This window comes from Engraulis encrasicolus, chromosome 7, assembly GCF_034702125.1.
Source record: "Engraulis encrasicolus isolate BLACKSEA-1 chromosome 7, IST_EnEncr_1.0, whole genome shotgun sequence".
NCBI classification, from domain to species: domain Eukaryota; kingdom Metazoa; phylum Chordata; class Actinopteri; order Clupeiformes; family Engraulidae; genus Engraulis; species Engraulis encrasicolus.
In genome coordinates, this window is record NC_085863.1 from 6,274,772 (window position 1) to 6,300,872 (window position 26,101).

General features: G+C 42.1%; 1 protein-coding gene across 1 annotated transcript in view; it reads left to right on the forward strand.

Moving 5' to 3' along the window:
- The window catches only part of si:dkey-250d21.1 (uncharacterized), a 79,466-nt gene that overhangs the window by 43,041 nt on the left and 10,324 nt on the right, over positions 1-26,101 (forward strand). The window contains exons 17-25 of the mRNA XM_063202747.1: positions 7,628-7,836; positions 10,420-10,797; positions 19,416-19,676; positions 19,964-20,365; positions 20,833-20,881; positions 21,281-21,719; positions 22,333-22,822; positions 23,965-24,231; positions 25,721-25,993. Of these exons, the coding sequence (XP_063058817.1) occupies positions 7,628-7,836; positions 10,420-10,797; positions 19,416-19,676; positions 19,964-20,365; positions 20,833-20,881; positions 21,281-21,719; positions 22,333-22,822; positions 23,965-24,231; positions 25,721-25,993 (2,768 nt within the window). The remainder of the gene's footprint in view (positions 1-7,627; positions 7,837-10,419; positions 10,798-19,415; positions 19,677-19,963; positions 20,366-20,832; positions 20,882-21,280; positions 21,720-22,332; positions 22,823-23,964; positions 24,232-25,720; positions 25,994-26,101) is intronic.

Genomic DNA, 26,101 nt, shown 5'->3' on the forward strand with positions numbered 1-26,101 from the left:
CTTGGAAACACTCGGCCAAGCCCTTTGAGGAGAAGGTATCACGAGACACCCCCTACAAATCCAGTACCGTTCAACTCAGTCTTTCAGCAATCTTTCGACGATCTTTGGTACATTTCTTTGGCACAAGTCCGTGGATGCTGGCATCAGCTCCTTGCCTGCATGGCACTGTGGCAAACCCCCAGCGACTCCTCCAGTCTTTCTCAAGCTGGCAGGATTCAGTCCTGGCATTGTTTCACACCTGCCATCAGGTCCAACTGACCTCAGCTCCTTTAACTCTGTCCATCGAAACTCCTGGAACGTCTCCTGACGCCCCTTTGTCACTTGAAACAACGCAGTCCATTAATCCACAAAACTTTCAAAACGACATCGTTGATCCTCTGGAAACAGCAACAGATCATCTCAGCAGAGACAACCCTTTTGATGACATCAGTCCAACTGTCCATGTTGAACTTTTTTCCCCTCACTTGAGAGACAGCTCTGTCCTTGAGAGAGATTCCCAGAGAGGCAGAGAGATCTTCCACTGGCAACCTTCCATGATGATTTTCTCCTCTTCGACCACTCCTCAGTTTCCACCTGTAACTACAAACCAATGTTAGCACACACCCAAATTATTTCTCCGCTTTCAACAATCAGTGTCAGTGTATACACTAAACCTCAACCTATATGATGTTGTATGCATGTATGGTGCATTCTAGTGAACTTGTTCATGACCTAAAACAATTCTTTTGGCAAAAATTATTTAAAACTCTACACTCTACCCCCCTTCCACAGAGAATAGAATTATTTTCTGTGGAACAGGTCAACTTCTCATATCTGAGAGGTACTTTGTGCCTACTGCAATCACACGAATGCTTCGCACGCTTACCATATTAAAACAAAAGTCTCCATAGTTAACATTAACCAAAATAAAATAAGTTCCCCAAAATAAAGTAAATCCCAAAAAGTGTACTTGTATGTGATCATCAATGTCAGATATGACTACATGTCAACTAACTATAGTCTTTATGCTTTACATCTAACTTTGACTTAAGTATCCTTGTGTGCAAGCATATCAAACTTCAGGTCATCAGTTCTACGTGATCAAATAAACCAATTGCCTTTGTGGGCAAAATAACTCAAAACCCCCAAAATGAATAAACAAACTATGCAAACCGAAATCAAAAATAAAATAAGAATGAAAAATGAAATGAAACTAAAAATGAGAATGAGAATGAGTTTTTGAACTGCTCTAAAACATTACCTTAAACTCCTACGGTCTCAAATTTAGCGTTACTCACAGTCTCACACTTGCATTCTCCATTGGCTCCTTGCTCACCAGTACTGAGACGGACGGTATGTAAACATGCAGTCCCTTTTGATGCAACCAGTCAGCTCTCTCCACTCCAAGTCTTAACGTGCAACCAAGGAAGCTGACAAGGGGGACAAAGGGAACAGTTGCCCCGGGCCCTGGGAGAAGGGGGGGGCAGAATTGGGTCCTCACTAAACGTTGCATGTATTGGGTGAGGGGGCCTTTCAGATGACTTTGTCCGGGGCCCAGCCAAATCTGTCAGCAGCCCTGCGTGCAACTTGGAACTTTTCCTGCTGAAAATGAAGAACAGCGAAAAGCATTCTACTCTAAACATTTATCATTCTCAATGTGTTTCTAAATATGGTTAGTGAAATCAACATTGTAAGTAAATGTGTTAGGTTTGGTTAGGGGTGAAGTTTCAGAACAAGATCTCATTTAACATGCATTTGTTTTATGCACTATTCATTATTTGAGGAGTAGCACATTTCAAAAACAGTCATTATTCCATGTGCTTTAAAGAATTACCAAACAAAATAAAACATGATGCATAAAACATCTGTAAATATCCTAAAATGTCTCTCCTGTTTGAGGCATGTGTCATCCACATGACTCAATAACACTGAAGTCATACCTAAACAGGCTTTGAGCACAGTAAACGAGGAGGATAATTGTTAACACAAATCAAACCAAGTTGGAGAGAAAATAAAAACAAAATACAGCATAACCCAGAAAGTTGTAAACCAAATAAAAAAGTAAAAAAGTAAAACACAAACACTTCCAAACACCCTGCACCCTCCATCACAGAGGTGCATACATCAATACAGGAAAAGGCAAACACAGTCAGCAATGTGCCGCACAGAAAGAAGCGCTCAGTGGGCATCTTAACCACACACAGACAGTAACCAGGAGATGGGTGCAGCTGGAACAGAGAAGAGAGCTATAAAATAAAAATAAAAACCCATGTCACCAGTGTTGACAATACAAAACCCAAAACAACCCAATCATTGTTTCATAACCTATACTTGAAATAAAATAGACAACACTATTACGGGGGAACAACATTTATCAAGAGTACAGCAAAATTATGAAAAACAACTTTACCACATCCAGTAAAGCCCTGAAAATACCCCATGCATAGCAGAGTGGACCTGACGTCAATTAGTCAAGAAATGAATTATCAACTGTGGACTGCAATTGCATAACTACACCACTGGGAGAACCTCCCCAGAGGTAATAACCAGTACACCAAGGCACAACAGGTTCGGATAGATATGCACAGAGACGTTCCCTTTTGTTGACATAAAAAAAAGTATTCGATGTACTGACACAAAACATAAAACAAATCACAAAATACTCAGAACTGGCCGTACCGCTGAAATAAAAAGGAAGGGGGAAATCCAGAGTGTCTGCCCTAAATATTGCAGGAGTGGGTAAACACTCCGGACAGCCATCTAAATAGACGGGAAGGGAGGAGGCGGCCAGCACGACACAAACCAAAGAAAACAAACAAACAGAAAAGAATGTAAAAAAAAATATATATATATATGTTTGGGCAAAACAGCGATGGGCCAACTGCCCATGGTGAATTGAAATGATCAGACCCTCGGCGACACTCTCCTCACAACATGACAGGGCGAGAGGAGGTAGAACAGTCCGGATAACAGGGTCTGTCCAACCTAAACACAGACAAAAGGGACGTGGCCAGGGTGCTTGTCCGCGCGTAACCGGACCTCAGCACAGACCACAAAGGCAGAGGTTAAACCCCCCATAGACACTCAAACACCGGGAGAGCTCTAAAAGCCTTCTATTTCGGGGGTTTGTTAAAAAAAAAAAAAAAAAACCTTGGCCTAGTCGCCACTAACTAATTAGGCACTCAGTGGCCAAGCGTACAGCGTACTACAGCAAGACTGGGAGACACATTGTCTGGTGAACTGCACGGTTCAACCCGTTACACACAAATGGACAGAATCGGCACATGGAAAACAACAAGCATGCAACATAAAATGTAAAAATATAAAGCGACCTTGGGTTCCTTGAAGGGCGCTATATAAAACCAAGTTATTATTATTATTATTATAAAATTACTACAGCCACAGACATAGTTGGCTAGTAGTTAGGTCTGCATTAAACACTTCGCAACAGAACCAAACATATTGGCATGCAGTTCTCACTGTCGGTGTTCATGAGGTCATGGTAGATGTAGGGGCTTAGCTCAACTCCCGTCAGTGAGGACAGCGCACTTAAAACAGGGAGAGAAAAAAAACAAAGTACGGGAACACGCCATCAAAACACAACACACAATACATCAAACTGGCAACACAAACCACCTTGCTGTCCACATCGTTACAACTAATAAGATAGGATGAGATTTGTCCTCACATAAACCTGTGGCACATAACCACTTTTAAAAGCAATAAAATTAAGTCATAACTGCATCTCATAATATTTTGAAAGAAGTAGGCTTAGGCCTATATAAAATGTAAGGTAAAATCTCACCCAACTTGTACATTTAGACATAACCAACCATAAACCATCCTTAAAGCAAAATAAAACCCAGACAGAGTCAAACAAAACTGACAAATAAAATAAAAAAATAAATCACAGTTGGGAGATAGCAAAAACAAACCAACTGCTTTAATGACCAGACAAGTGAGTCCAGTTAGGTAAACCCAACTTACGGCACAGTCGAGGTAGAACCCAGTGTGAAGAAGCGCCTTCATGCACACCGGACCTCCAGCGACATCCAGTAACAGTCATTGAAAAGTTAAGTACCACAGTACTGCAGGATAATGACATAACACAGTGTCGTGATCAATGCATCACAAAGTCAGTAGTGTCATTCAGGTAACAGGAAATTCATGACACTATGTCTGAACGGATTAAAAGAAAAGGGGAAAGAAAACAGAATAATCCCTCAGAAAAGCATAGACCTACGTTCAAACCAGTATAAAAACTCCAAAATAACCACACAAAAAAACAAACAGATTCATTAGGGCTTATGAAACATGTGAAAGTTTCAAAGACTACTCAAAATTAAATGGTCTTGGCTTCTAGAAAGTTGCAGGTTCACAATGAAAGTTCACAAACAAAAACAAATACATTGTGAAAACAAACTGTATAAAAACAAAATGAAAAGAACAGGATGACAAACCACCATGGCGTCACAGCCTATCATATGCGACAGAACAAAAATGGTCCCCAAAAATAACTTTGCAGTAAATAAAAACACATACCCATTGTTTTGCTGTTTATACTAAGGAAAGTCAAATGTCTCTCGGACATTCTGGAGGATCACACCCACACGGACCAGACCGTCCTTCACTAGACAGCACAATCACTCATTCTCCCTCGTGCACTCACATACACAAACAGATCCTCACACAACCCGGGGAGTGACACACACACCCACACACACAGCATTCACACAGCCGGCATTCAAACATAAACAAACATGGACATGGACATGGACACAAACATGAACATGGGCCCATTGAGACAAACACAGACATACAGACAGGTAGCCTAACCTATCAATTTAGAAAAAGTGTTAAGTTATGTCACTCTCACTGCTCGAAGTGGAAGGGATTTTTCGCAAGTTATCGCCATTGCCAGCTAACTTCCACTGCGAGTTGGGTGTGCACACTAGACATTGAACAAATCAGTTCAAAAAATAATTTAGAAAAAAAAAAAAAAACTTTCATCAATTTTGAAAAAACAAAACAGAAAGATGTCCAACTATTACCGTACGACCTGCAGTTCTAAATTAAACACTGAGAAGTAAAATAGCCCTGCATTTCGGGGAAGCATCCTCTGTCTGAATTATGACAAAATTTTAAAAAGTTAAATTCTAATTGCTGAGGTTTAAAATTGCCATAAACAGAATTTGTTCAGTATCCAACTATTACTTTACACATTCAGCTAACAGCCAACTGCGGGGAAGTACTGCTCATTCTCTGATATGCAATAAATTAAACCGTTCGAATGATGAGAACCCATTGTCTTGTAACAAAACAAGGACAGAATTCGGACAGGCTACCTACAGGTTCCAAATACAGGTAATTTCCCATGCCACATGCCAGAAATGCCCGGAGTTCCAAACTCAATTGAAAACAGACAATTTGTAATTCAAAACAAAATGTCCGGAGTTCCAAACTCAGTAGGCCTAAGATACAGACTATTAATAATATTAAATTAAAAATGTCTGGAGTTCCAAACTCTATACACCGGTAGTCCAACTATTTACGCACGTCTGCGGAATGCCGTCAAGCCCCGGTCCTGGGGTAAAGACCAGAGTTCAACATCCAAGATCCACGGCTCTAACGTGGTGCGCACACTCTTCAGCATCAACAATGACCTGTCACCCCAGGAACGAGCTATCCTGGCAAAAATTTAGAAATAAAAAATCCAAATCCATACTACCTCTATCCCGTGGGTCCCAGTTGGTTCTTTTACTCAGTCAGTCGTCGCTGAATATGAAGGCGTAGTGAGGCAAAGTCACCTACTTCAGGATCCCAGTGAAAACTTGGTGTCCAGGCATCCTTACGTCTCCATATATCAGGGAGGACAATTATTTGAGGTTGGCTATCGAAGGACCAAAACATGTGAATAATTTCACATTATCACTTTAACAATTTCACTGTATTACCTTATCAAATTTACCTGAAAGAACACACAGGAAACAGAGGTAGCATTTAAAATCTGCGAGCAGATTTTATTGTTAAACGGCCAGAGGAGTTACTGCGTGGGGAATCACCCAGCAAGTCCTAAAGTGTATACAGAAACAAACTTATTTAAAACAGTCCCAGTCCCCCCAGTCCATGACGTCATCTTTCCTATCATGAATATGTAAAACTATAGAATAGTGACATATATGGTCCCGTCTCCCCCTGTCTCCGTGGGCACTTAGTGGCGTCTGGTATGTTATGAATAGCTTTTACCAGCCTAAACAGGTCATATAGTTCAACTCCAAACAGGACGAGAAAGGCAGAGATATTTTCCTTGTGGACCAGAGATGTCACATAACTCAGAGCAAAGGAGAGGGAGAGAGAGAGAGAGAAAGAAAGAGACAGAGAGAGAATAACAGTATAAAACTCTAACTAAAGGTTACACTTTTATCACATTGTATATTTTCAATAATACATGTATAAATTTATTAACAATTATTTAAACTGAACATTATTAATGCCGCATGTGTCCTTGTCTTATCACTGCGCTAATTAGTCTCAAGACTTTCACAAGACTGAGGTGTTCTCCTCTCGCCTTGGTCATTTTAATGTCCACTACTACTATGCATTGTAATGACAGATCCCAAAACAGGTCAGTTGAGATGAACTTCGCTACTTTATTTTCACGTGAAGGTTTTCAGTGACATTTCCAAACACGCGCTGATGTGCTGCTGGTAGCTCGCTGCTGCCACTCATATTCGCAAGACTAGCTCTATCAGATTCCTCTCGCGCTTGAGACACAGGTGACACGTGACACAGGTGCTTCATGGGTATTGTAGGCTCGCGAAATCGCATTGCATTGCGCTTGTAGCAAAGACGGTCCGAGGGGGAAAACTACAAAATGCGGTGCCTCATCATTTAGAATAGTAACGGACCCGCCAGAATGGCTAGTGAACCTTCGGTATCTACTAGCCAACGCCGACTTTCACCCGCATTTGGCTACCTGGCGTGTGTTAGTGTTAAGCCCTGATGTCGTGTCTTGGGGCATTCTGTAGTAGTAGTATCGAAAATAATCAAAGCGCTGCCTTAAGAAATCGATATGAAATCGTATCGTCATGGAGGCTGTGATTTTACACCAGAGATTTTTTTAGGAAGGGGAGATAAGTCAGAATCGTTAGGTGTCCATAGTAATCAACGGTGAAGATTCGTAACGCAAATATGGCGTCTACCCGCACATCTCCCGCCTTTCTGGTAACAAGAGCCAATGTGCCTGCTGAGCTGCGTTGCCAGTGATCCAATCATCTGGCTGCATCGGCGCACACGAAATTATGGGCATGCTCAGTTGTGAAAAGCCGTTGCTCTCGTGCCGTTATGGAACTACTGCGCCTGCGCTCTGTCAAAAAAAACGTGAGAAAAGTGGCTTAAAAAGCTTTATTTTGACTCGTATGACACAACCAAGTAGTCTAGATTGATCAGTTTTTCACGGTCATTTCAACCATATGGTTTTCACAACCGCTGGGTTCCCCTCCGTCCTATACTCAGTTTTCCCCATTCATTTTTCCCATTGACTCTCAGATCTGGTCTACTTAATCGCGAAATAGCACTCCGAAGGCGTCACGAAGATGGCCGCCATATGTCCCGTCTCAATCTAAACTGTCTCTGTTTACACCCCTAGGTGATGTGGCCCACAAGCTGAAGGCCTTCGCCTGCCGCGTGCAGGAGCGCCACCCGCTGGCCATCTCCACGTACAGCTCCTGCTACGCCTTCAACACCTGGTGGTCGCGCTCGGTACCCGTGCCCTGCATCACCCGCTCCCTGGACGTCCTGGAGGAGGTCATGCTCTTCTTTGGCAGCAGTCCAGCCCTGGAGAAACAGCTGGACCAGGTAATTGTTATTATTTGTCATAATTAATATTATTTTTATAATTTTTATTAATTATGAGGAGAATCTGCTGGACCAGGTATTATTATTATTATTATTATTATTATTATAATTATTATTATAATTAATTAATTCAATTATCATGATATCATAATTATTATTAAATAAGAGGAGCCTTTTTTTGGTGATTTCTGGTGTCGTATTGGTTCTAATTAAGGCTGTAACAATACTCTCAATTCAGGTTTCGGGTCGTATCACAATTTTTGACGGTTCGATACACCCCACGATTTGGTTTAAAAAATGTCCAACGGTCATAGGCGTGGCGTTGAGGGAGAGCTTCCACAATAAATATACTATATATTTCTCCTTCTACTCCCCAATAGTTCAAAGAAACTCCCGCACACTGACCATTTCGCTGTTCTTTCTTCATACCTGCAAACTTGTCACCTTTCGGCGAAATTCGCCGTTTTGATCTCAAAATAGGTCACTTACGTGAATCGTGTAGATCCGAAGAGTTTTTTTTGGGGGGGGGTAGGCAGACAGAGAAAGACTACAGACAGATAGACTGGATACGGTACTCATAGAATCTGCTAGTCGTAGTTCTACAGACATTATGGTTGAGTGACATTCTATTGATCTTTTACTGGCTGTCGTTCCCATTGGCCGGTAACGTGTGTCGGGGGAAACATTGACCAATCAGAGCGCTAATTCAGACAGCTCAACTGGCGGCAAAACTTTCCAAGGCACCGCTCCAGTCGGAGCGAACAGCTGATGAAACGGTGGTCGCGAAACAGTTTCCCCCCTGTCATTATCTTCTACCTTGGTACTGTCGCTTTACTGTTACAAATGACCGCTGTCCAAATCACCGTTTCAAAGGACCAAGGCAAATGGGATTTGAGCAGGGTTTGGGAGTCGTGATTTGTCTCATTAGCTAAGCTTGAATAATAAATAGCCCAACGGCAGCAGTTCTGCGGTCCTAACATGATGTTTCGCTTTATTTTAATTGACGGCAATCTCTTGATGCTTGTTTTGATCATTTTGACCAAAACGGTATTGAATACTTCAGAGTGAGAAAATGTGTTAGAATGACGGTAGGCAGGGCCAGACTGCGCTATAAATTGGCAGATTAGAAGAGAACTAAATTCGGTTCCCAATGTCAGAACATTTAACCGAGAATAGCGAGAGCCCACGTACACACTCGATGAAACCTTCATAAACGTCAGAGGAATGCATAGCAGTAGCTATTTGTCATGCCCCCGCCCCTCAATAGCTATTATATGAATCATTTTGCAACGTGTGCAATCATGATTTTAATGTTAGCCACCAAGGACATAGCCTAGGCCTACTATTATTAATCAGATGCCTACTAACCTAGATGGCATCTGTTATCTTTTCCTACAATCTAATGCCTCTTCAAATAGTACATCACCATTTTATTGGGGAAATGCATTCAACTAGCCTATCATTCATTCATAAATTCACTAAAATGTGTTAGTACTATTTTATATAGGTAGTTATATTATAGGCTACATTTCCCTATTATTTACCCTCTTTAGCCAAAAACAACAAATGCTTTAATTTCATAGTCAATTGCAGTGGGGCTCAAAGTTAAGACAACCCCAAGTGACCATGTGCTCCCTTTTGACTGGTAAATAGGACAACTTCAATTTTGACAGGTGGTGAGTGCAGAGGCGCTTCTTGTCACTAGGCCAGATAGGCCGCCGCTTGGGGCCCCCAAACTAGATGGTGAATAACAGCTAAGACTTCAACAGTAGTTGTTGAATTTTCACTTGGGGTCCCAGCTTAACCTAGAATTGCCTCTGGGTGAGTGTATGTTTGGCTTGTAAGACATATATTGGCTGGTGAGGAATAAAATAAATGCAGAAGTAAGTAAATGTAGTAAAATGTGTAGTAAATAAAATAGTGTGTTTTTTGGGGGGGTTGGGGGGCATTGGGGTTCACGGCGATGCCGCGATTAGTTTGTCACCTTTTTCAACCCTCCTGAGTTTGCAGGTATGTTTCTTTAATAAACGATGTTTCGGTGCTAGACCTTCATCAGGCAATCTAGCACCGAAACGTCGTTTATTAAAGAAAGAACAGCGAAATGGTCAGTGTGCGGGAGTTTCTTTGAACTATTGCTGAGTGACCCGTGGTGCCATCTCCGACGCACCTGCCAGCTGAGGTGTGCGGAAAAAAAAGCCGAAGTTTTCCTTCTACTCCCCACCACAGGTCATAGGCATGGGGCTGCGCCAGAGCTTCTAGATGAGATTATATAATATGTCTGTCTATGCTGATAAAGTGTCTCTACTCTTCTACTATCCACCACAGGTGACAGGCATGGGACTGCACGAGAGCTTCTAGATATGATGATATAATATGTATTTCTATATATCCACAGGTGATAGGGTTGGGGCTGCGCTAGAACTTCTAGATGGGATAATATAATATTCATTAAGTGTCTCTACTCTATCCTATTTCCCACCGCAGGTGATCGGCGTGGGTCTGCACCAGAGCTTCGAGATGAGATAATAATATATAAAATTAAAGTAAAGTAAATAAGAATATATTATTTCTATATATCCGCAGGTGATCGGCGTGGGTCTGCGCGAGAGCTTCGAGAAGATCCACGAGCTGCAGGGCTCCTTCTGCTCGTCCTGGATGGAGAAGCACGACTGCTGCGAGGTCTTCGTGCAGATGCTCGAACCCTTGGCCGAGTGCCTGGAGCGCGTGCACCAGAACAAGCCGCAGCGCTGGAAGGCGTCCGTGTCCAGCAAGGCCGGCCTGCTGCTGCACCTCGTGCAGGACTTCGACTTCATCATGCCCATGGTGGCCCTCAAGAACGTCTCGTCCTTCACGCGCGAACTCAGCGCCGGACTCCAGAAGGACCACTTTAGCGCCGCGTCGCAGCTCTGTCAGATCAGTGGCATTCTGGCCACACTGAACCGCGTCAAGACCAACATGAAGGTAGGGTAGCCAGGTTGTGCCCTCCCAAAGTTCGTTCCAATATGCAACCTTGCTTCCTCCACTTCTGCTTGTGGCCTCGTACCAGGAGCAGCATTATATTTAAATATCTCACAAAAGTGCAATTGTAAAGTCTTTTTCTCATTTGCAATTGGAATGGTGAATGAAAAATAGTCCCCTAAAAGTTGATGTGGCTAGGCTGACAGCTAGGAAACGTAATTGTTTTCTCCACGGAGGATGGGCCAGGAGGTGGGGCGAGGCCACAAGCACAAGTGGAGGAAGCAAGGTCGCATATTGGAATGCACTCCTAGTGTCCCAACACCTTCAGCGTTGCTACTAGTCAGGCCAAGAGCAATGCAAGTATTTTCTGAACTCCCGAAAAATTGAGAACTCCTCCCACTTTGTCGGGAAGCAAACAACCATTAACAAACCAAGGGAGGCGGGTTAACCATGACGTTTGGGAAGTATGATTAAATTGCATAATTAAATCGTGAATCGTGACTCGAGTAGAAGATCGTGAACCATCTGCCAAAGTGGATAAATATATAAATATAGATCGTATAGCGTAGATCGCCATGGAGTGAGGATGTTTACTTTACGGATCGCTAATAAGGTGTTAATTTCATAGTAATTTCTTAAAATGGCTGCTGCCGTTTAGTTACTGGCATACCTACCACCTAACTAATACGATGACACAGTAGCTGTTTCCATTAGCCTACTATTAACTACAGCATAATTGCACTGGAAACTGTATGGTTATTTTTGCTGATATTAATGAGAAAGTATAGTGTAATTGCACTGGACGCCATGTGGTTCTTTTGCTGTTATTGCTAATAACAAACAGTTATTACCAGAAAATTACATCGAAAGTACTGAGAAATGACTATGAAATTGGTACACTATGTTTAGATATGTGCGTTCGTTCAATTTTTGTGGGGATTTGTAAAACTTTATATTTTTGGAATCCTTAGACCCTAAAGAATCAGAAAAGCAATGTTTGACAATTTTCAAATGTCATTAATGCATCAATTTTGGGTCTTGAAAAAGTGGACACTATCATACTAAAAACGCCTAGGCTAATTTGCTAATATCTTGATGAATTGAACATAAAAGTAGGTGTGAGGTAAATATTTGTATAGGAAAAGTTGTTATTCAACATTCTTAGATAGTTCAAATGGCCCTCAACACAGATTTACCACAAATAATTTAGTTCAGGGCCCAATTTTCATGGGTTTTACATTCAAAAATGAGTGTTTTTTTCTCAAGCGAGAAAATACTGGTCGATTGGCTTTAAAATAAAACTTACATGCCTCACCACACAAATTTTCCTCTTCATCACTTACGTTGCAGTACAGGGTTTTTTATATAACAAATTGTCTTTAATGAATGTTATGTTTCAACATGCAAACGAGGTGTAACTTAAACATGCGTTAACTTACATGCACACCCAAATTTGACATGTAGACAAAGGCCCTATTGAATTAAGCAGAGACTACAGTGTGTTTGGTGTTCAACAAAGGATAATGTTGTTACTTTTTTACTGTGCTGTCCAATCCACTGGGGTACAGACATTTTGGGGGTCAGGTGTTCGAGATGGGGTCGGAGGGCATATGGAACTGACTAGGATATTGATGTTATCAGTTTTACCGTAGATGATCACGTCAACATGGACCACAGTACATTGTAAAAAAAAAATCCACAAAAGAACTCAAAAAGGGCCTTTTTTTGACCAGTAGGGCTTTAGCACCACCACGTTCCTATCTGTGCACACCTATGATACAGTCACTGTTTGGTTTGGAAATCTAACAGTATAAGTCAAGTTCCAAATCAACAGACTGATCTGCTCCACACTGAAAGTAGTGGAGGCTAGGCAGCACCCCACCCTCCAAGCAACATACTGTATGAGTAGTCTGTACTGAGGAGGCCAGTAACGGGGAGTAATTGAGTGTGTATACATGCAGTTCAGTATCCCGAATATGATCAGGATATTAAGTATCCCGAATTTGTGTTTGCGCATATAAACACATCAGTATCCCGAATAAGCCCTTATTCGGGATACTAAGAAATCGGGATATGCTAGGTGGAGTATTCCGACAGAAGTCGGGATACTGCCGCATGTAAACACCTTATCCCGGATACAAGGGCTTCCCATAGAACGCTGTCGCTGGTATCCAGGCTACACGCATTTGAAGAGAATTCTACAACGGCCAAGAATGTTGACTGGGATATACGTTCTGTGCTCATATAAACACCTTATCCGCAATATGATCATAACCGGGATATGCCTCATATTCGGGATACTGAACTGCATGTATATGCACTCACTGATTACATGTTTCCAAATTCCATTATTCAAAATACAATATTTTAAGAAGAGCTGTATTTCGTTAGTTACTACTTCCGTGAGTGGTAATGAAATTACATGTACTACGTGAAAGTAAGTGGTAGTTTCTAAATTCATGTTTTGATTTTTTTATTTTGATCATTTCCATGCATTACCAGAAACCACAGTGACATAATGTGTTGGTGTGGCAGTGGCTGTGTGTCTGACAGAAGGAAATTAACATGATGGACTAGACTGCGCGAGTCTTCATGCACAATTATCTACCTTTATCTGGCTGTCCCTGCTGGTAACCCTTATAATATCCTCCTTGGCTGAGTTTCCCAAACACACTTAAGCGTAGGTAGTACTTAGGTGGCAGGGTTGGACTGGGATGAAACATCAGGCCAGGCATTTTTAGCCAAGACCGTCCAACAGGCATTGAGAGAGACAATGAAGCCTGTGACAACATTTTCTCTCCTCTATTACGAGCTATTTTGACCACAAAAGACAAAATCAATATTTAAATCGGACTCAGAGAGGTCAGCTGTAGCGGCATGAGGACTGATACAACTGCACTGACAGGAGGACCAGGCCAAAATCATCACCAGTCCACCGGGCAAATGCCCTGTAGGCCTTGGCTAGTCCAGCCATGTTAGGTAGTGGTACTAAGTATGAGGCACCCCTTAGACAATATCAGGGGTAGACATCAATTCAAGTTCATACAATACCTTTCCTTGCACATACAGTATACCTGTACAACATGATGAACATAATACATGTGTAAGGAAAAATAGTGTAGGCCTATATAGGCCTATAAGCTTTTAGTGATGATGTCAGACCTATTCTGATATACTGACAAGGGGCCACCTCATAATTAAGTAATAGCCTCTTACTGCAGATGGGCCTGTCAGCAGGACTATTCACTCTTTGCTGAAAACAATCAACCACATCATAACAACATTGTTATGAAAATACAGGCAGTCTTATATAGACTTGTATAGTAAACAATTAAGACTTGGTCTTCATCATTTTGATGACAATAAGGTTATAACAGAGGGACTGTGTTAAGGGATACGATTAAGAATGACTTAGTACTAATTTATTTGGGGAAATTTAGCCCTGGACAATCTGCAGCACTAAAGTCTCTCACAACGCTTGGCAACACAGTGCAACTTACAGTACTAGAGCATTGAGCACCACACTGCATTATATGACACTTTTGTACTTGGGAGGGATTACCACCATTACACATTATTACTCTTTTCAATTAGGCTACTTGCTTTTTTTGGACAGCTAAGTGAACGCTTCTATGTATGCAGATGTGTGACTGATATGCTGCATTTCTGCAGTGTCTTTTGTACATGCCTATGTTGATGTCTTATGAATAATATCTTGGATTTCTGTGGTGTGTATTATAAAGGATGTACAGTATATTCTGGACACCTGGATTTCAACTAGAATGAATAGGTTCCCTGTTAGCAGAGCAGATAAGGCCCATGATAGTTCACTTTGGTATGCAAGCATAAAAATTGGCACACGTGTTCTTCAGAATGCACTCTTTCAGCAGAGGGCGTTGTCCAAGCACAAATCCAAGATGGCCGCCATTTTTTCAAGATGGCCACCTTCTCCAATTGAAAATAAGGCCAGAAATAGTTCACTTTGGTATGCAAGCATGGAAATTGGCACACATGTTCATTAGAATGCACTCTTTCAGTACAGGGTGTTGGCTGTACAAAAATCCAAGATGGCCGCCATTTTTCAAGATGGCTACCATCTCCAGTTGTAAATAAGGGCAAAAAATAGTTCCCTTTGGTATGCAAGCATGGAAATTGGCGCACATGGTCATTAGAATACACTCTATTGGCACAGGGCATTGGCGGCGTAAAAATCCAAGATGGCCACCATTTTTCAAGATGGCCACCCGCTACACTTGTAAGTAAGGTCAAGAATGGTTCACTTAATGATGCAAGAATGCGGTTAGGCACAAGTGTTCATTAGAATGCACTCTTTCACAAAAAACATTGGCAAACACAAAAAATCAAGATGGCAGCCATTTTTCAAGATGTCCACCCTCTCCTCTTGTAAATAAGCCTGAGAATACTTACCTCAATGATGCAGGAATGAAATATGGGGCAAATGTTCATAAGAATCCTCTCTTTCAAAACAGTGTGTTGGCCAAGGAAAAAATCCATAGTGGCTGCCTCTTATTCAAGATGGCCACCCTTTTCATGCATATACTATACGGTGATGGCCTAGTTGACTTAATTATGCAAACATGACATTAGGTACAACATTTTTTTTTTAGAATCCACTCTTTGAGTAACAGGGTGCTGGCCAAAGGAAAATGGAAGATGGCTTCATTCCATCAATGATTCCTTATAGTTAACTGATTTGTAGTATCTATAATTACTTCATGAAAAACGAAAAGCATGATCGTATAAATCAAAGTTAAAAAAAAATGTGCAATAGCAAACTTTTTTCATAACATGGCAAAAACACTTGAAGTTATGAGAATCTTATCAGAAATATGTACAGGTATAGAAGGATCAGACAGACTAAACTGAACATGTTAAACTTCATAAGGCTGGGTAAATTAGACCAAGCTAGCATTTGCACCTGTCTGAGATATTCTCAACTCTGCAATGGGATGTCCAGTTGCCCTGAAGACTTACCAGTTTTCAGCAATCTTCTGGATTTTAACTAGTCTTGGACATATCCACAGATAAATGCCAACATACCTCAGAATAGCCAACTTTCTCACCCCCAGACAAGTCATGTGTATTGTAGTGACTGCCCTTTTAACTCTTTGCTGACCAGTTGAGGGAACCCACAGCTATTTCCTTTTGACCTTGCTACTACACTGTGTTTACAAAGGGAAAGCCATTGGAATCCAGGTATAATGCTAAACTGGTAACACCACCTCCTACACCTCTCATTGAGTTGACTGTGGTCAAAAGGTTTGACCAGGAGAACTGTAATGGTTTTGAGAGTGTCCTGACCAAGTTAGAGCAGGTTTATTTTTTGGTTGTTCAGATGTCTACACCAAACTTGGTTACGTTAAGTTTACAATATAACATTTACCTGAAGCACTTGGCTCGCCAAAAAACATCTTTCTGAATGAGATGCATATTCCCCAAGAGGAAGCCAATTGCCACATATGTGTCCATGCCATTGTGCCAATGGCAATTTCCCCCACTCAGCAAAGCATACATGTGCAGCAGCTGTGGCTGATGTGTGCTCAAAGCCAGAGCCTTTGATTGATTGACATTCACCACCTTAACAGCACTGCTGGCCTAGAGAATGTCAAAGACATGTTGTTCTTTAATGCTTTCGCAAGTTGTGATGTGGTCTCAGTCTTCAAAACCACTGATGAAATTCTAAAAAGAAAAGGAGACCACATAGCAGACTTGGGGCAGTTTTACAGAGGTCACTCCAGTAACCAGCTCTCCCCGAACATTGAGGAGGACGACATTAGGGTTCTGAAGAAAGTAGTGGTGTTCATGATTGGGAAGTTCAGTGCTGCAGATTGTATTGATGATACAAGACATAAACATTTTGCCAGAAAGGCAAGACTATATGAAGAAAATCCTCAAACAATAGTTGAACTGATACATCACACTAAAGATGCAACAAGTCAAGCAAGCTGGGTGTAGGTTAAAACAAGTCTGCCAGCCAGAAGTTACAAATCCAGCTGACTGAAGATGGGAGAGGGTTGATAAAGAATGGAGAAGGCAACCATTGCAAAGAGTTGTGAAGAATTTGCTAAGTGTAGAAAGTGTGAATGCTAGAGGCTTGATCTTGCGTACAAGGCCTAGTGAAATTGCAGATGTAAAGTGTAACTCTAGGACCTGCCTGGTCCTTTTATATTCCACCTGAGAAGGTTTTGTCAAACCAACCTTTTTTAGATGTATGTATGTTTTTTTTCCATGGAAGTAACTGTACTTAAAAGCAGGCAACATTAGGAATTATTAGTTGAGATGATAGCCATCACGAAATATCTCAGCCATCTTGGATTTTCCTATGGTCAATGTCCTAATTTCAAAGAGTGGATTCTAATGAATATGTGTTCCAAATTTCATCCTTGCGTCTTTAACTGAACTATTATTGGCCTTACAACTTACAAGTGGAAAGTGAAGCCATCTTGAACAATGGTGGCCATCTTGGATTTCCCTTTGGCCAACACCTCTTTTTGAAAGAGTGGATTCCAATGAACATTTGTGCCAGATTTCATGCTCATATCGTTAAGCGAAGTATTCTTGGTCTTATTTACGTGGAAAGGATGGCCATCTTGAAAATGGCGGCCATCTTGGATTTTACTGAAACTAATGCCTGTCTTTCAAAACATTGATCATAGTTGACATTTGTGCCAAATCTCAAACTCTCATCATTAAGTAAGCTATTTCTCTCCTTATTTGTAAGTGTAGAGGGTGGCCATCTTGAAAAATGGTGGCCATCTTGGATTTTTACGCCGCCAATTCCCTGTGCCAATAGAGTGTATTCTAATGAACATGTGTGCCAATTTTCATGCTTGCATGCCTAAGGAAAGTATTTTTTCCCCTTATTTACAACTGGAGATGGTAACCATCTTGAAAAAATGGCGGCCATCTTGGATTTTTGCACAACCAACACCCTTTACTGAAAGAGTGCCTTCTAATGAACATGTGTGCCAATTTCCATGCTTGCATACCAAAGTGAACTATTTCTGACCTTATTTTCAATTGGAGAAGGTGGCCATCTTGAAAAAATGGCGGCCATCTTGGATTTTTGCTTGGACAACGCCCTCAGCTGAAAGAGTGTATTCTAAAGAACACGTGTGCCAATTTTCATGCTTGCATACCAAAGTGAACTATTATGGGGTATATGGGCAGTTAACCGCTCCACTATGTGCACATATTTATTATGTGCTAACATTCCACACACACACACACACACACACACACACACACACACACACGCACACGCACACGCACACGCACACACACACACACACACAGTCACAGCGCTATAAAATGATTCTCAAGTAGTGACAGTGAGAACGAGGATGATTTGTAAACTCTTTTCTGATGCTGTGTAGGCCTAAAAGAATAGTAAGGGAAGGATAAGGAAAAAGATGGGGTGAATTCACAATTAAATGCTTTTTCTCCCACTCTGAGCAAATAATCTCCTCTGCTATAGAACCTATCTGCACCCAACTTTGCAGGCCTATTCTTAGCAATAGTGTGAATTTTTGTATTGAGGGATTTGATGATATCTCATTCATGACATCATAGGCATAAAAATAGCCCGAAAAGCCATTTTGTAAGGTCATTGGCAGTATTTTCTGATTTATTGGATAAAAAAGGTGATAGAGAGGGAATTGTGGCTATGTTTTTGTATTTCACATAGGACTACTAACAAAATAATAATAATAATTTTACATCTGGCTTTTTCAGACGGCCAGATTAGTTGCTTCAAATTATATGCAAATTAGTGCATATTTAATTAGATATAGCCTAATAAGTACATTTAAACTTAACATTATACTAAACTTGTAATACATTTTGTTGTCCTGTTCATATGATTAATTGACTGGTAAAGTTTCATAGTGATATCTGTAAGTTTAAAAATGTACCCTATTTACCTGCCCTGTCTCGCCTTAAAACAAAATAAAACATAACAAAAACTCAAGTATGGGTCACTGATCATCCAAAACTATATGGAAATATTTTCTCTCATCCCACATGACAAATTGATTGCTAAAAAATAATTTACAGGTATTCCTGAAGATGCAAGATAGGATAAATTGGTATTAGAAGGCGGCCATTTTGAAAGCCCTATATGGTCACCATAGCAACCCAAAAAAATTGTCAAACATCGCTCTTCTGATTCCTCACAGTCTAAGGTTTCCAAAAATATATAGTTTTCATAATCCCCAAAAAAATTGAACGAATTTACACAAGATACCTGACTATAACACCTTATTAGCGATCCGTAAAGTAAAGTGTTACCGAGTGATCTTTACGTACTTAGTGTTGTCTTTTATTGTTTTACTGAATTTATTGTATTCCAAATAGTGCAATTTATCAGTGTTGTCATTTATTTTAATTTGTTCATAATGTTTGCAAATTGATAAATGCAGTGTATTCAGGAAAAAAAAATGCAAATGTACTCAGCAAGGTCCTCCGATAATACCTGCCGTTGTTTTTGTTTATGGAAAATCGTGATAAAGAAATCGAGATTGCGTTTTTATGTGGAAGAAAAAAAAATCTTTATATGACATTTTTGCCATATCGTCCTCCACCCCCCTATGTACATCCAGGTGTTCCACCAGAACTGGTTCGAGGAGGCGTGTGCCATCGCCCAGAGCCTGAAGGTGCAGATCAGGCTGCCCGAGGGGGTGCCGGCCGTGTCCAGAGACGGCATGGTCAAGCCCTCCACGCACTACAAGGAGGCGCTCAGCACCCCCCTGGTGGACAACCTGATCGCTGCGGTGAAGGACCATTTCTCGGACGACCACAAGGAGGCGCTCAACTTCCTGTCGCTGGTGCCGTGCTCGGTCACGGTGAGCTACATGTTCGAGGTATCATTTTGAATTTTTAAATTATTATTACTTAGTAGTATTGTTATTTAAATGTGTATTATTATTAGTAGTAGTCTATTTTCACCTGCCACGCCTTGTGCTTTTATTTTCATTTTATTTATTTATTTATTTTCACTTTTTCGTGAAGCACATTCATTGGACTGCATTTTTGTGTATGAAATGTGCTATACAATTAAAGTTGCCTTGCCTTTGCCTTTCCCTGCGTTGCCTTGAGGTGCTGTAAAATTAAAATTGCCTTGCTTTGCCTTTCCTTGCGTTGCCTTGAGGTGCTGAAGTCCAAGCCTCCTCTGTACGTGCACGACCTGCCCGACCCGGACAACTTCCCCACGGAGCTCAGCTGCTGGAGGGTCAAGTGGAAAACCAAGATGGTGACCATTACCATCCCCGACACCATCTTCCAGACGCTGCGCCTGCCCGTCATGCAGTACTTTAGCAACATCGCCACGCTGCTCCGCATCATGTGCGTCCTGCCCAGCACGGCGCTGGAGTTCTGCGGCGAGACGACGCGGCACAAGATGTACCAGGACTACCTGAAGAGCACGCTCAGTAAGGACCGCACGCCTTGCCTGGCCATGCTGCAGGTGGGGACGAACTTCAGCCGCGACCTTGACCGCATGGTCTCGCAGTGCCTCAAGGTCACGCCACAGGCCCTGGAGGGGATCCGCCTGGTACGGTTCAGTTCTTAATTTTTCATTATTATTATTATTCATTGCAAGTCTTCTGATGAATGCTACGTGCCAAGCGTGATACCAACTTCAAGATGATGAGAAGATGCTTATTATTATTATTATTATTATTATTATTATTATTATTATTATTATTATTATTATTATTATTATTATTATTTTGGCCTCTAAATTAACATCAGCCAACTGGCCAAATGAATGTGTGTTTGGCTAGTAGGATTATGAGCCATTTCGGCTTGTGATGAAAAAAAAAGTTAATTTAGAGCCCTGTTTTATTTATTGTGATTCTTCTGAAAGTGTAGATTACATATAATGCAAGTCTGGAAGTGTATCATCTTTTAAGTATAGGGTGTAAAACATGTAGGCTTAAGTTTTCGATTTTGGATTTTTGATGATCATGTAGCAAAATGTGTGTGTGTTTTTTTTATTATTATTATTATTATTCCCAGGATAAGGAATCTAAAAGCATCATGAAGAACTCCGAGATTAATGCAGCAGGTGAGTAAATTAAATAATTGGCTCAATTCATATTTGAAACAAACACCTAACTGATACCTTGTATTTATGAATCAAAACCTTTCCATAAAATGTCCTCATGTTTTAGAGCAGTTATATGAGGCTACTCAATGTTGGTGGTGTATGTGGGCCAACTGTAATACACTTTTGAAATGATCTAACAGGCCAAATAAAATGAAAAATTTGGGCCCCGGGCCTGAGTTTGTCATCCCTGTTAGAATAACTACTATGAATTCAAGCAAAGCTTACATTTTAACTATTATTTGCTGAATATGGTGTATTAAATCCCTCTTTAAATCTGTCCCCTCAGTGAAGTAAGACATTTATACAAATAATGAATTGACTATTAATTGTTTGTGACCTAATTCGCTCTATCCCTAGCGGACGAGGAAGGAGAGGCGTACGACGACGAGGCTCTCACCTCCAACGTGAAGGAGGAGCCCGGAGCTACGCAGAACGCCGTCGACGCCAACGGGCACGCGGGCGACAACCGCATGAGTGCCCAGAGACTGTTCCGGCAGGCGGCCCGCCTGGCCCGCAGGGGAGCGGGCACCGCCGCCGCCACCTCCGCCGCTACCACGCTCGCCAGCGTGCCCGCCGAGGACCAGGACGCGCTGGCCGAGGAGCTGAGCCTGTGCCACTGGTCGCCGGTCAACAGCGACGGCACCGGCCTCACCGACGCCGAGTTCCTGCAGGCCGCCGTGAAAGCCGTGCGCGCCGCCATCTTGGAGGAAGTCATGGAGTCGTCGCCGTTCTTCTCCATCATCACCGACCAAGTGGTGACTGTGGGTTTGAAGAAGTACCTGCCGGTCTTCATCAGGTTCGTACCACAGTGAAGCATTTTTAAAGTGTATTGATGTGAACAAACATATTTTTAATGTATTTATTTATTTATTTAATTGTTGGATTTTAATGTCAAGTGCAATGTATTGGCCATTAAATAGCCGGCCATGCGGCTAACCCGGGTTCGTTTCCCGACCCGGGTTTTTTGCCGACCCCTCCCCGTCTCTCTCTCCCAATTCGCTTCCTGTCCCACCTCTCACACTGTCCTATCAAATAAAGTCCAAAAAAAGACCCCAAAAAGTCTTGTAAGCCATGAAATAGCCACAGCTGCTTAACTGTCTAATGATCTGATCATTGTGCTTTGTTACAGTAAGCACTGCCATATGGCATGTGCATCATCATGTGTGTATTGCCTTGTTGTGATAATGCGATTGTACATGTTTTAGTAGGATTCTGTTGCTGCTCCAATTTGTGACTTGTAGTGGCAACAGTAGTACATCTATTGTCTGTTTTTAATGTGTGTTTTTTTAGCTCCCTGCCCAGGGACCACAGATGTAAACTAGCTTCTAGCTAACTCTGGTACTAGATTCTGTCTTGTACATGCTCCCTGTCAAATAAGCAATAAACTAAACTAAACAATCGCTCATCAGGTTCATCAGCGACTCCACGCCCAAGGTGGAGCTCCTGGGCTTCCTGCCGCTGGCGGAGGGCTGCCACCGAGACACGCAGGCGAAGGCGCTGGCCCAGACACTGACGGAGGAGTGGGGCGTGCCCATGAGCTACTGCCGCGGCCAGGCCTACCTGCGCTCGGGCCCGGCCGAGAGCCAGAGCCTGCGCAAGATGTCCCTGGACTTCCTGGAGAGCTACCCGCTGGCTGCCGTGACGCCCAGCGAGTCGTGCGGCCTGGCGCGCTGGTTAGCGGGCAGCCTGCAGTGCGAGCACGTCTCCACCGTACTGGGAGTGGTGGAGGACCTGCTGCGCTTCTTCGACCAGTCGCCCACGCTGGAGAGCAAGCTGGCTGAGACGGTCGGCGGGCTGTTGAACGCGCCGCACGAGGCCTTCGAGGAGATCCCCGAGACGTGCTGCTCGCGCTGGAGGAAGAGGGAGGACTACTTCGACGCCCTGACGGACACGCTGGAGGTAGGATGGATGCAAACAATAAATCGATTAATCGCCTTTAATCGATTAAGCTGTTGATCGATTAAAGGAACAGACCACCCTTTTTTGATTTTCACATAATTGCAGTATTTCCAAGCATTATTCATGAATGTGCATATCATTTTCGTCTATGTGTTTGCATTGCCCCGTTTGACAGTATACCCAAATTAGGTATAGTAATGCTAGTCTATGGTACAAAATTAAACATCATCAAATGTACTTATAAACCACTTGAAAATGAATGTGACATTCACCAGTGTAAAACAGCAATTTAATTCGGTCCAGTGATCACTTGTGGCTTGATGCTAAAGATACCACTTAACTTTCAGTGATTATGCTAAGCTATGCTAATAATTCTGATCCAATAAATCTAAGTACTGAAAATAATCAGAAGAAAATGATATGCACATTCATGAAGAATGCTGGGAAATACTGCAAATATGTGAAAATCAAAAAAGGGTGATCTGTTACTTTAAAAAAAAACATTCATCGCAATTAATCGCCAATTCGACTGACAAGAGACCCAGGTGAAGTGGGCATGTGAAGAGTGTGTGTCAAGAGTGGTGTGAATAATGTGAATATTTAAATCACCTTTGGATTAAATAGAGTTAAATTTAAATGTAGTGTTTTATCTCAATTTTTAATTAAATATTTTGGATTTAGTAGGGTTTTTTTTTCGGGAAACATGAAGATTTCAGGGGCAAAACGCTGCTAATCAATTAATCGTGAGCCAATCGATAAGGTATTAAAGGGGTATGCCACTATTTTGGGGCTTAATACTAAAAAGTGTTATTTTTCATGTAAGCCGTTGTCTTGCTTTAAGACAAGTTAAAAGAGGGAGCTTGTCGCTAAGCTAGTGAAAGTCAATGGATCCGTGTAGCATGCTACAATGCTGGATACATGCTTGATCATTTGCATCCCTACCTGCAGGTCATCCTGTGGATTAAATAGAGTTAATTTAAATGTAGTGTTTTATCTCAATTTTTAATTAAATATTTTGGATTTAATGGGGGTTTTTTTTTCGGGAAACATGAAGATTTTGGGGGCAAAACGCTGCTAATCAATTAATCGTGAGCCAATCGATAAGGTATTAATGTCTTGATAATTTGCATCCCTACCTGCAGGCCATCTTGTGCTGCTTGGATTCGGTCAACGCCAACATGGAGGGCACCTGGAGCCCGGCAATGGCGCTGCGGGCCGGCCTCCTGTCCTGCGTGGTGCGCCGTACCGAGTTCGTGGTCACCCTGGTGATCCTGCGCAACGCCTGCGCGCCGCTGCGGAACTGCAGCACCGTGTTCCGCTGCGGCAACCCGGCCGACATCGTTTGCGAGCTGGAGAAGATTCCGCAGATCACCGAGACGCTGGTCAACACGCTGCAGAACGTACAGACGGTGAGTACACTACATTATATTACATTACACTAAGTTGCACTACACTACACTACGCTACGCTCCACTACACTACATTATGCTACACTACACTACACTACACTATCGAGGCGCTGGTCAACGCGGTGCAGAACGTCCAGGCATTGAGTATTCTACACTACATTACATTACACTACACTACACTACACTACTACTAATGCCCCGTTACATTTACAATTAGTAATAACCCACGACGCCACTCGCTTCAGAATAAAAGCCTAATAGGGGTGGCGCCATGGGAAATACCCTCAATAATCTGCATCACTCGCGCTGTGCTCAGGAATCTAATATTGGGATTTTATTGACTTTTTTTGTAGGGATGCACCGATACCACTTTTTTGAAAACCGATACAAGTACGAGTACAGTAATGTGTGTACTTGCCGATTCATGATCTGTTTTTTTTCCACCCGTGATATTTTTGTTGTCCATTTCCATGTAGATTTAAATGTTAGTAAATGTATGAGGTGACACCTTTTTCCATGCTGCTTTCAAGTCCATAGAATGTGACAAGATTTTGCTTTGTTTTGTGTAATAGCAGTATCGTTCCTGGTATCGGCAAGTGCTTGACGAGTCCGAGTACGAGTATAATGAGCAGTATCGGGTGCCAGTATCAGTATCGGTGCATCCCTACTTTTTTGGGGGGAGCACTGTTGCCAAGATTCAAAAAGGTCATCCACAGGGCTGATAGTATTCAGGCTCCATGCCTGATTTCAGGCTTGACAGAGTTTTCAAAAATAAAAACATTGATAATAATTAGCCATTATATTATTTTTATCTCAGAAAGGTTCAGGGTTTTCGCTACTATCAGGCTTGAATAATGGGCTATTAAATGTTTGAATAATGTGTCGAAATACAGTAGGCCTACATTACGTCACTATGCAGCATCTTGTCGTCGTCGTTAGAGCAGGGAAAAAAGTTCAGGCTCAGGATTTTTTTTCACTATCACCCCTGCATCCATAACAATAAAATTATTTTTGCTACTGCTAATCTACTAATCTGATCTGGTACTGTCCAGGTGCATGCGGTGTGGTTCACAGTTGATGCTTTTTGTTCATTATAGATATTATATAGATATTGAATTATTATAATTACTAATAGAGATGCACCACATCCTGATTTTTAGGTAACTGCCGGATACCGGATCCACTGCTTAAGATCCTGTCGGATCCTGAACTGGATCTTGGATCCTGTGCATCTCTAATTACTAATCTCCTAAGCTGATCTGCTCCCGTCCAGGTGCACGCGGCGTGGTTCACAGTTGATGCTTTTTGTTAATTATAGATATTATTGATATTAAATTATAATAATTACTAATCTCCTAATCTGATGTGCTCCTGCCCAGGTGCATGCGGCGTGGTTCACAATAGATTATTTTTGTTAATTATAGATATTATTGATATTGAATTATTATAATTATTACTAATCTCCTAAATCTGATCTGCTCCCGTCCAGGTGCATGCGGCGTGGTTCGAGCAGGCCGTGCAGCTGGTGACCCGGATCTCGGGCCTGGTTGTGTTCCCCGAGAAGGCGGGCCTGGCCGAGTCCCCCGAGGCCTACTACCGGGACGCCATCTCGGTACCGGTGCTAACGGGCCTGGTGGAGGAGATGAGGCACACCTTCTCCGAGCGCCACCTCAAGGCCCTCAGGGTGCTCTCCCTGCTGCCCGCATGCAGCCCCATGCCCATCGTGCCCGAGGCCCCAGACCAGATACACCACGTCTTCCAGGTCAGGATTACACTACACTATACTACACTACACTACATTACACTACACTATATTACATTACACTACACCACACTACATTACATTACACTACACTACACTACATTACAT